The sequence below is a fragment of the Ctenopharyngodon idella genome, chromosome 3, assembly GCF_019924925.1.
Source record: "Ctenopharyngodon idella isolate HZGC_01 chromosome 3, HZGC01, whole genome shotgun sequence".
Classification (NCBI taxonomy): Eukaryota; Metazoa; Chordata; class Actinopteri; order Cypriniformes; family Xenocyprididae; genus Ctenopharyngodon; species Ctenopharyngodon idella.
This window is the reverse complement of record NC_067222.1, coordinates 3,839,597-3,851,985: the sequence shown is the minus strand read 5'-3', so window position 1 is coordinate 3,851,985 and position 12,389 is coordinate 3,839,597. Positions and strand designations below refer to the sequence as shown.

At 36.2% G+C, this 12,389-nt stretch overlaps 2 protein-coding genes across 2 annotated transcripts in view; both read left to right on the top strand.

Annotated features, from left to right (window-relative positions):
- LOC127509341 (nuclear factor 7, brain-like) overlaps window positions 1-12,389 on the top strand; it is a 101,915-nt gene that overhangs the window by 49,133 nt on the left and 40,393 nt on the right. The gene's annotated exons all lie outside the window — the stretch shown is intronic.
- LOC127509343 (E3 ubiquitin-protein ligase TRIM35-like) lies at window positions 5,665-12,271 on the top strand. Its single transcript, XM_051887969.1, has 6 exons — window positions 5,665-6,127; window positions 6,242-6,337; window positions 8,784-9,014; window positions 9,092-9,114; window positions 9,196-9,314; window positions 9,540-12,271. The coding sequence occupies exons 1-6, from the start codon at window positions 5,723-5,725 to the stop codon at window positions 10,022-10,024; spliced, it is 1,359 nt and encodes a 452-aa protein (XP_051743929.1). The 5' UTR covers window positions 5,665-5,722; the 3' UTR covers window positions 10,025-12,271.

Sequence of the window (12,389 nt, the reverse complement as noted above, 5' to 3'; positions counted from 1 at the left end):
ATTTGCATGGTTCATTATGTATACACTTTTATCCACAACTACAAAGCAATTTTTATATATGTTGTTGTTGTTATTATTAATCATATTATTTATGTAAGCATGTGCTGGTTCCCTTACAATCCATGCAGTACAGGTCAGCTGGAGAAACTAAATTGACCGTAGGTGTGAAAGTGAAAGTGTGAGTTTGTGTTAACTCTGTGGTGGTCTGGCCATCCATCTAGGGTGTTTACCTTCAGAGGACATGTGGTTTAGAAAATGGATGGATGGATGGGTGTGCTACATGGCCGTCTTCTGCTGTTGCACTGCCTCTTTGTTTGACAAAGCAATAGATCAGGGGCCTCATTTATAAAATGTTGCGCAGAAACCATCCTAAATTTGATCTTACGATCATTACTCAGATGTTTGTGCGTGTGATTCATAGAATGAACGTACACACAGAAAACGAGTGTGCACCTCTCTTTCAGATGTGAAGTCTATCTTGAACTTGCTCTCAGCTGAATGGTTTCAGTTCTCTGCGTTGTAAACGACACATAATTAATGTCATTTACATATAAAAGATCACCAGTCATCATCCAAATCCTTTCATTTAGAATGGTGAGCAGCAAGAATAGCTTAGATTTCCAAAAACCTGCAGTAATCTGACAAGGAAAAGTGTGTACATCTGCTTAGACCCTGACGTAAGCACTTTTCCACGTCAAAGACCGTTTTTATAAATATGAGCGTTGGCGTGGATTTAAAGGGTAGTTCACTTTCAAAAAAAAAAAAAATTCGTACTCACCCCAATGTCATCCAGGATGTTCGTGTCTTTCTCTCTTCAGTTGAAAAGAAATGAAGGTTTTTGATGAAAACATTCCAGGATTTTTCTCCATATAATGGACTTCAACTCCAAACTGTTGAAGGTCAAAATTACAGTTTCAGTGCAGCTTCAAAGGCTTTAAACGATACCAGACGAGGAATAAAGGTCTTATCTAAAAAAAATGGAATGATATCTGTTTGAAAAAAAAAAAAAAAAGTCACACTCAGGGCCTTCGGAGTCTCTGGAGACCCCACTTAGAAAATGGACAAAATTCATCCTCAAAATCAGAAACAATGCAGAACACACATAGACAGAAATGAAGTGGCACACTTCCAACAATGAAAAAACATCCACAATGCAAAATGATCATGCGCACACACACACACACACACACACACACACACACACACAGAGAATCCATTTGCTCATTTGTTATTGCTGTTTAGTTCATCGCATTTTGATGTTCATGCCATGTATTTGTACTCAATATGTAATGTAACTGTTCATTTCTGTTAATTTTTGTTCCATTACAGTTACAGTAAGTGAAGTGTAGATTAAATTTGTAGAATTATATGAAAAACAGATGACTGAAATAAACTCTAAAGACTCCAACTTTTCTCTTTGTAACACTTTGTTCAGGTTTGATTCTAATCATAATGTGACATTACTGAACAACTTTTTTTTTTTTTTCAGTACAAAAAATGCTAAACTTTGACAAAAAAAAGTAATTTTTCTGGATACAGCTACCTGGCCAAACCTCGTTTAACATCTAGAGGTGGTGGTCTGGCTGCTGTCTACCGTAGCAATATCCCACTTAACACAATTGATCTTCATGTGACATTAACTTTTGAATATCTAGTTCTCAAAATATCTGGTACTTCTCCATTGCTTGTAATTCTCCTGTATCGTCCACCCAAATCAATGTCTAATTTTTTCAGAGAACTGCATGAACTGTTAACCTTTTCCTGTGCCAGGTTTCCTTCAGTTATATTACTTGGTGATTTCAACATATTTCATACATATTGATAGTGACTGTGCAGATTCCCGTGAACTCATATCAGTGTTTGAATGTTTCAATCCCGTACAGCATGTTGATTTTCCTACACACTCAAAAGGTCATACACTGGATTTGGTCTGTTTGTTTACATAATGTTTCCATGCTTGGCTCTCATTTTGGACTTTCTGATCACCTCTTCATTGAACTAAACTGTGTAATGCTTTTTCCCCGCCTTAGGGTGAAAACCACCATAACCTACCGTAACCTCAATTCTATCAATCCATTACTGTTTTCTGAATCTGTACAAACACATCTGTCCAATATTACTGTACACACTAGCGCCCCTGAAATCCTTGCCAAATATAATGCCTCCATTTCTAATGCCCTTGACATACACGCTCCTCTTAAATGTAGACTTGTACCCTCTACGCATACATCTCCCTGGTTTACTCCTGCACTTCGCAAACTGAAAACTACCGGTCACCGCCTTGAACGCCTTCACAGGAAAACCAGTTTGAATGTGTATCTTATTGCCTTCAAGGAACACATACAGTCATACAAATCCACTCTAAATACTGCACGCTCCAGCTACTACTCTACCCTTATTGCTAATGCATCCTCTCGTCCCAAAACACTGTTTTCTGTGGTCAATAAACTCACCAACCCACCTGCACCTGTTATGAGTAATACAGCGGACCTCCGTGAGTCATTCTTACACTTCTTTCAAAATAAAATAAATTGCATATATGATCTCTCACCCCTTGCATGACTTCCCCTCTGATTTTGTACCTGGTACTCTTACTGACTTTAACCCTCCAACCCCTGCTTATATCTCTCTGAGCTAATCAAGAAATCAAATGCATCTTTCTGTCGTCTTGACCCTGCTCCTACTGCTTTACTTAAAAACTGTGCACCTGTCATCTCACTGCTTATTTCACTTCTCATTTCTCAACTACTCAGTACTGGTGTTGTTCCTCTGGAATTAAGAACTGCAGCTGTCACACCTGTCTTAAAAAAACCTGGTCTCGATCCTTCTGACATGGTCAATTACAGATCAATCTCGAACCTTCCATTTCTTTCAAAGCTGCTTAAAAAAGTTGTTGCTGCTCAACTTCAATGTTATTTGTCATCTCACAACCTCTACGAATGTTTCCAATCCGGCTTTCGCACTGAGACAGCACTTCTCAAGGTTGTCAGTGACCTCCTTATGGCTACTGACTCAGGCTCCATTAGCATTTTAATTCTGTTAGATCTTTCCTCATGCTTTTAACACAATCACTCATAGTATTCTCATTTCATGACTCTCTGCTCTTGGTATTTCTGGTACTGCTCTATCCTGGTTCATTTCTTACCTGTCTGAACGTCAGCATTACATCTCTATTCACCAAGCCAAGTCCACTACTGCCCCTGTTTCTCACGGTGTTCCCCAGGGTTCTGTTCTTGGACCTTTACTGTTCATCATCTACATGCTCCCATTAGGTAACATTATCCGTCATCATAGCTTCAACTTCCATGCAGATGACACTCAAATCTATATTATTTTTCAACACAATTCTCCTTCTCTCATCAACTCCATATCTGCTTGTATTCATGATATTAATACCTGGATGATCAGTAACTTTCTCAAATTCAACACAGATAAAACAGATCTACTAATTGTTGGTTCACCGAAATCTGTATCTCGTTTCTGTCTTGACAGTGTTAACATTGCAGGAGTCTTGGTTCAACCTTCCAGCTCCGTTAAAAACCTGGGTTTCCTTCCACACATCTCTTCACTCACTAAGTCTGCCTTCTTTCACCTCCATAATACTGCACGTTTACGTCCCTTCTTACATACCAATGATGCTGAGACACTGGTTCATGCCTTCATTACTTCCAGACTCGACTATTGTAATTCTCTTTTCTATGGTTTACCAAACACAACAATTAATAAGTTCCAATACATTCAAAACTCTGCAGCTAGGGTTCTCACTTATTCAAAGAAATCTTCTCACATTACTCCTATTCTACACAGACTCCATTGGCTACCTGTTCGTTTCCGAATTCAATACAAAATACTCCTCATCACATTCAAAGCACTTCATGGTCTTGCCCCCCAGTATATTTCTGATCTCATTCAAACCTACTCTCCTATGCGCACATTAAGATCTTCTGATACTGGTCAGTTGTTGATCCCACATCACAAACTCGCATCATTTGGTGGTCAGGCATTTTACATCTCTGCGCCCTCACTCTGGAACTCCATTCCGAAGCACATTCGAGACCTATCATCAATACATGATTTCAAAACCCACCTTAAAACTTATCTTTTTGTTTCTTGCTTCTCTGACTTCTGATTGTATGATGTTATGTGTTATGCCTTTGATGTTTTTGTATTGTTTACCTGTCTGTTGTCATTTGTGTTATAATATTGTACAGCGACCTTGAGTTTGTAGAAAGGCACTATATAAAATAAACGTATTATTATTATTATTATTAAAAAAATAATAATTTATATAAATTTAAAAGATATCATAAATCCTCCAAAAACTGCACAAATGTGGAGGAAAAACATTAATAACAGAGTAAAATGACATTTGTTTAAAAAAAAAAAAAAAAAAAAAAAACTTTTGTTACAAAATTACATTTTGTTGCCTGGGGTCTCTGGAGACCCCAAAGGCCTGAGTGTACACCCCAAACGAAGACCGCATACAGAAGAACAAGAAAGAAAAAGAAAAAAAAAAAACAGAAGAAAACAATCAGGATATTGTACCTGGCAGGGAGTATTGTTATTCAGTGCTAAAGAGGCCCTACATAATGCACAGAGCAACTGCCTTCTCTGTTAGCAATGGCCTCAAAATATGCAGTGTTTAATAAACAACTGTTCTGCTGAGGTGAAATTTAGCGCAGACCCATATCATGATATATATCATATTGCGGCCTCTGTATTGTGATACATATCGTATTGTGACCATGTTGATGATACAAAGCCCTACTAACACCCCAACCCCAAACTTTTGCCCCATATAAACTCCTAATTATCACTGCTTATTAATAGTTAGTAAGTGGGGTAGGATTAAGGGGTGAATATGATCATGCAGAATGAGGTATTAATATGTGATTTATAAATACTAATAAAAAGACAATATGCTAGTAATAAGCATGTTAATGAGCAACTTTTCCTTTATTCACCTGTACCCTTGAAAAGCACCTCTTGAATTTCAGTCTTGAAAATCTGTACCAGTATTACTGAAATGTTCTACAAATGGTTAAAAATAGCTCTGCCATAGCATTTCACTGATCTTTCATTTGTTATAATGTATTTTGGTCAAGAGATTATATATGCTGCTGTTCTTTAATGTACTCTAGTTATTTTGTAATGTACACAACAAAATATAGTATATTAAAAATATAGATATTTCTAGATTTCAAAGTTTTAATATAACATTTTGAATACTGGAAAAAAAAAAAAAAAAACAGCTTTATAATAAACCAGTAGTGTAATGCTAATGCATTCCTAATGAGCTGAAATGTTCTTGAAGTACATTAAAATGAAGCTTCAAATATATCCTAACTGTAGTTAAAAAAGTATTAAAGTATATTTTAAATGAATTGTAACTAAATAATATGTACACTAAATGTACTTGAAGTGGTCACAATTTAACACAGTTTCAATATATTAATTTGCAAATAGCTTAAAATTGATCTTAAGCATAAAATACACTTAATATACTTAAAGTTGTTTCAAAATACATTTAATATGCATTTAGAGTTTCAGTGTAAATACGTTTGAATTATTTTTTTTTTTTTACATTAACCTGAAGAAATCACACTTGTTTCAACACACTCATGTGATCAGAAATCCCACCCTCTTACAACATTTACCAGAAAATGACTTATGAAACAATTACTCGGAAAGTGAAAGTGAAATTAAGATTGCTGGTGCTCAAATGGTGAAAATGGCTTCACTATATGAAGATGATTTGTCTTGTCCCGTGTGTCATGAAATCTTCAATGCTCCGGTTGTTTTATCTTGTAGTCACAGTTTCTGTAAAGAGTGTCTTCAACAGTTCTGGAGAACCAAGGAAACACAGGAGTGTCCTGTCTGCAGGAGAAGATCCTCAAGAGATGATCCTCCAAATAATCTTGTGTTAAAAAACTTGTGTGAGTCGTTCCTGAAGGAGAGAAATGAGAGGCGTTCATCAGGATCTGAGGAGATCTGCAGTTTACACAGTGAGAAACTCAAACTCTTCTGTCTGGAGGACAAACAGCCTGTGTGTTTAGTGTGCAGAGATTCACAGAAACACGACAATCACACATTCAGACCCATCAGTGAAGTTGTTCCATCACACAAGGTAAGGTTTATATCAGAGAAAAAATGTGGTCACAAACATACACATTTCTTTGCACCATTTTGCTCATATTATGGAAATCTCTGGTATCTTATAGTTTTTCTTTTTAAATTCCAGGAGGAGCTCAATACAGCACTGAAGTCCTTACAAGAGAAACTGAAACACAATAAAAACATTAAAGGAGAGTTTGAGAAAACAGTTCAACACATCAAGGTGAGGATTGATTATTTTGACATTTGCAAATTTTATTAGAACTTCTGAATTTGTTTGTCTGACATAATTACATCCTTTATTGACTGGAACTCACACTTGCTTTATAAGACAGCAAACTCGTGACAAAAAAATGACCGCTGGTTTGATGTGGGTATGCTATAGCCTAAATAGCTGTCTGTGTAATAACTAAAAGAATGTTTATATATCATATTTTCTGGCTAGTTTACTTTAGTTTTTTTTTATAATAGGCTACACCATACTTTAACCCAAACTGAATAATTAAAAACAAGTTTAAATGGGTAAATCTTCTATAAATATTATTGATTTTTAATTTTCTTTTCTGACATACTCCAATTCTTGTTATTCAATCCTTATCCATTCTTGTTTTGCTTGATTTGAGTGCAGCTTTTGAGACCATTTCACACAATATTCTGTTGAACCGCTTGTCTGCCATTGGTATCACTGTTATTCCTTACACCTGGTTCACTTCATACCTTTCAAACCGTACACAGTTTGTACAAAAAAAAAAAAAAAAAACTCCCAACCTTCTTCTGTTAGCCGTGGTGTCCCCCAAAGTTCTGTCCTAGGTCCCCTATTGTTCCTTATTTACCTTCTCCCACTTGGTAATATTTTCTCCCAATACAGTATTAAATTCCACTGTTATGCTGATGATACACAGCTTTATGTATCCACAAACCCTGATTCCATTCTTCCACCTACCTGTCTTACCGACTGAATAGACAAAATAAAAATTTGGTTTTCTGCCAACTTTCTCAAACTTAATGGCAGTAAGACTGAAGTACTCCTTATTGGCACTAAATCTATTCTCTCTAGGTCTTGCAGTTTTTCTTTGTCCATTGATGGTTCTTCCACGTTCCCTTTCCCGCCAGGTTAGGAACTTGGGGGTTATCTTTGACAGCACCATTTCATTTGAAGCTCACATTAATAATATAACCAGTCTTGTTTCATTGAATTTAAAATTCTTCTCCTCACTTACAAATCTCTCCATAACTTCTCTCCAACTTACCTTTCAGATCTTTTACAGCCTTACATTCCTTCTTGAACTCCCCGCTCTTTATCTTTGGGTCTCCTCCAAACACCTTCTGCTCGTCTAACCACCATGGGCCATAGGGCCTTTAGCCGTGCTTCTCCACGCAATGCGACCAGAGCAGAAGTTTGGGTGCATGTAGATTGTTTTGCTAATCTACCAGCACAAATGGAAAATATATGTTTGCATGAGATCGCATTACAGCGGAGAATTCAAATGTCACAAAAGTGCTTCATTCACCTCTGCCTGCTCTGCGTTCGGACACGCGAACCGTGTGTCTGTTTTCACAGCAAGCACATGAGTGTTGTTTGTATTTTGTCCGCGATGGGGTCAGAACTGGAGGTTGAATACGAACACATGAAAAATACGATTGTTATGATACACGCATATGATCGGTTTCAGCGCGGAGGTCCGTGATGAGTTTAACAACACTAGCCACGTGGATCATAGCTCATACAGAATAAAGTATCCATGTTTAAAGTTTTTATAGACATATTTCACACATTCTCTTGCACCAAACATTAACCAAAGTCTTCTTCAAATGAATTATATGTGCAAACTAGACACTGATACAGTGGTGTAGCCTATCTGAACGCAACGACACGATTATTCTAATAGACAAAAGACTGATTTAGATCGAAAATTCAAAGAAAAATGGACAAAAAATAAACGATGTCTTTATTCTTTCTGTGTTAAACTACGTGTTGTTAATTATCATGAGACAGCAGTGCTCGTAAACGTAATCAAAGTATTATTAGCCCTTTTAAATATTCTTTTGCATTTCTCCCTTGTGCTTGGGAGTTTGTTGTCATTTTCTCCGTGCTCATATATTAATATTCATTATTCTGTAAAATGAGTTTGTTGAATGTCTGTGTTTCATTGGTTGTCGACCAAGGTGAAGTACACTTTTGATGGACAAAATAAATATGATTTCACACAAAAAGTGCTCAAAATGCACAGAATAAGCATGTCTAGTGCGTTTTAACAAGAATTTGAGGCAACACTTTTACAATAGCCTACGGGTTGTAAGTTAATAAGCTGTGTAATAAGTAGTTGTTAAATAGGTGAAAATATTTACATTTATTTAAAGCAAGTTTAATCTCAACCCTCATTATACCCAGAAACATCTTCATAGTTCAGTTGTTATGCTTTCAGATGATCCCATATATTAATGTATCTTCTTAAAAAGCCATTTAAAATTGTGTTGTTTTGTGAAGAGATGCTGATGAGATTGAGAATGTGTATTTTGACCCAACAGACACAGAGCATCTACTACTACAGTACTGGTACTTCATAAAGTTAAAGTTAAATATCCCACATTTACCTACTCACTCTTCATGCTGCTCCAGGATCAGTTGTGTCTTTGAGATGATTGAAGTGAATGTGATTTGATTTCAGTCTCAAGCTGAGCACACAGAGCATCAGATTAAACAGCAGTTTGAGAAGCTTCATCAGTTTCTCAGAGATGAAGAAGAAGCTACAATCACTGCACTGAGGGAGGAAGAGGAGCAGAAGAAGCAGATGATGAAGGAGAAGCTGGAGGAGATGAACAGACACATCTCAACTCTTTCACACACAATCAAAGACATGGAGGAGATGACGAAAGACAATGACGTCTGCTTTCTGAAGGTCTGATTTCACATCATTGATTGATTGATTGATGATTGATTGAGTTCTTGATGATAAATGGTGTGTTTGTTCTGCAGGAGTTTCCAGTCTCAATGGAAAGGTGAGTGATCTGCTGGTGTCTCTGGTCTCTCTGGTTCTGATCCAAAGCCACTGCAGTTCTGACTCCTGAATGTTCTTCCAGAGTCCAGATCTCACAGCCGGATCCACAGATGGCTTCTGGAGCTTTGATTCATGTGTCACGTTACTTGGGCAACCTGCAGTTCAGAGTCTGGAAGAAGATGCAGGACATCATCCAAAACAGTGAGTCTGGAGAAGATCTGTGCTGTTATACAGTGGAAATGATGGATGGAAAGTTAAAGATCCTGACCTGGTTCTGTACTTACACCACAAAATTTTTAAAAATTTTAAAATGAACAATTAATTAATTATTAAATCAAACATAACAGACAGTAACAAGAAACTACTTTAAAACAATACACACAACTATTAAGACCTCTTAAGCAGCTGTTGATTGTGTCTCATCAGCTCCTGTGATTCTGGATCCAAACACGGCTCATCCACGTCTCGCCCTGTCTGATGATCTGACTAGCGTGACAAGCAACTGGAACCCCGATCCATGTCCTAATAATCCAGAGAGATTTGACTGGTATGAATGTGTTCTGGGTTCAGAGGGATTTAACTCAGGAACACACTGCTGGGATGTGGACGTTAAAGAGAGTTCATATTGGAGTCTTGGAGTAGCTACAGCATCAAACCAGAGGAAGGGACGTGATTTCCCTCACAGTGGTGTCTGGAGTGTGGGGTACAATCTGACACAGTCTGGATTTCTTGTTGAACAAAAGCTTGATCGTGTGAGAGTTGATCTGGACTATGACAGAGGAACGGTGTCATTCTCTGATCCTGTAACTAACACACATCTACACACATTCACAACCACCTTCACTGACACAGTCTTTCCATTCTTTTATACTCTTTCCCATCTGAGGATCTTACAGTTAAATAGTTTGTAAACATTACAACTGTAGGTCTGGATCAACCTGCTTTCATTGGGGGTGAAGTCAAAAATGTATGGGGGGAGGGGGATTTTTTATTCATAGTCAACATGCCTTCCGATATTTAAACCATATCACACTCTCACACACTGTTGTTATAAATATCATTGAGGCTGTGACTGGGCACAAGGCTGCAATTGATCACAACCATGCAGATTCAGCATAACATGATTGTGAGTTTGATTGCTTTATACAACATTTCAGTTGGAGTGGAGTGAAACAAACACTGAAATGTTCTAGTGCTGTTAAGGCCAATTCACACTTCATAGACAGACGCTGTTAAACACCAACAGAATCATTTGTATCAATGTGTTACCCTTGTCGGTGTTTACTCCCTTATGGAACAAAAATATATGGGAATATACTGCAAAATATAATGTGATATATTACATAATACATTTTCATATATGGGAAACTTCTGCTTATATTTTTCAATATACTGCAATATATGCATTGACCATGTATGGCTATATATTGATACATATAAAATATTTAGAAATGAGGACATTACATTCATAAAGTTTTATCCTTTATTGTGTACATATATTGCACATACATGTTCCCATATAAATGTGAATGTATTGTACACACATTCATGGAATGAGTTACAGCAGACTTCTAGTTCCCAGCATGCTTTGCTTCTGACTGTTAAAGGAGAGTAAATGTTAAAATTAAGTGCTATTTCATGGGTTTTGCTCAATATTGATATAGGGGGAGATCTGTTAGTGTTTAAAGTTGTATTATTTTGGAATTTAAAAGGTTTTCTGGTATGTGTGAGTTTTTGGGGTTACTATTGTGCTGAAGAGTAGAGCCTGAGGTTAGGTTTATGATTGGCTGAACACCATTAAGACTGTAATAACTTTATTTAAACAGTAACGGCTGTGCACGTTATACACAGTGATAGTCTCTTTGGTAGGAACTTTAGTACATGCAGGTGTGCTTTTGTTAACTAACTTAAAAATATGAAACATTTAAAATGTAAATAATTATAAACTATAAGAAATGTGTTACATAATATATTTGACCATATATGTGTTTATACTGCATGAGTAAATATATCTGCAATTATACATGCAGTACCATATCTGATCACATATAAATCTATATAATATGAAGTATATTACTGAATATAAAATTACATACATTATGATATATTAGTAAATATATTATAACATATTTTTCAATATATGAAAAGCGGCTCCTTATGTATTATTCAATATATTGTAATATATTTACACAATATATTTTTCTGAATATACTGTTAAATCATGTAATATATTGATCATTCATATATAGGGAAATATTTTTTTTCCATAAGGGCTGGCATTGGTAGGCACTTGTTTTTGCCAATTGAACATGTTCAGACAGGGTTTGTTGAGTTGTGGAATGTCAAAGAAGTTATATACTTTGACGCAGTGTTTGTCGGTGTCTGTCTGTGCAGTAAAAAAGTGAAATACAAGCATGTTTGGAACACTGCTTGACTGACCAAACCAGTAGTCCAGAACTAATTATTATATATTTAAACTATGGAGCAGATTTCAGACTTCCCCGCTTATTTTCAAGTAAACCTCGCTCCAGACCAAGGCGATATCAATCTGCTTCAGCTATGTGTGTGCATCAGGTCAGTAACTAGTTCTGTCTGGTCTTCCTATGTGGAGAAGTGTATCAAATTAATGTAAGTATAAATCCTTTAGTTTTAATGTGCTTATGTGAATAGCCTTTTTATAGTTCCATTGTGTTTGTTTTATGTTTGAAAATAGACATGTGGGGGAAGAGATTGTAGCAGCTGGTGATTTTTCTTGTATGAAATTGGATTTTTGTATTGCACATTATATAATTTTAAGGGTGTATTTAGACATTATTGGGTTGTGGATGAATGTCAAGTTTTATATAAAATATATTCAGATTAATAGTTTGAAAAAGAAATGTTTAAAATAATTAAATCATCAATTTAAAAATTGTATTTGCTGTATAAATGTTTGAATATCTACCGCCTACTTACATGGTCTTCTTTGTGGTAATTGAAATCAAGCATTTAAATCCTGTCTGTGCTAAATCCTGTTTATATTTGACTGCATCTACTTGTGCTCTAAAAGTGGTGTTTGTATTTGTGTTTAAAGGTTTTTCACCTGACTGATTGACTGAATGATCACTGCATCGAACTTTCAAAATAAAAAAAAGAAAAGTCAGCAAAAGTGTGGTCAATGGAGTCAAGTCCAGATGAATTATTCTTGTAGTGGGCCATCTTTTTCAAGTGAGAGAGTTTTGCACATTGAGAACCTTGCAAAAATAGTGAGGGTTCACTTGACAGAAATTACAATTA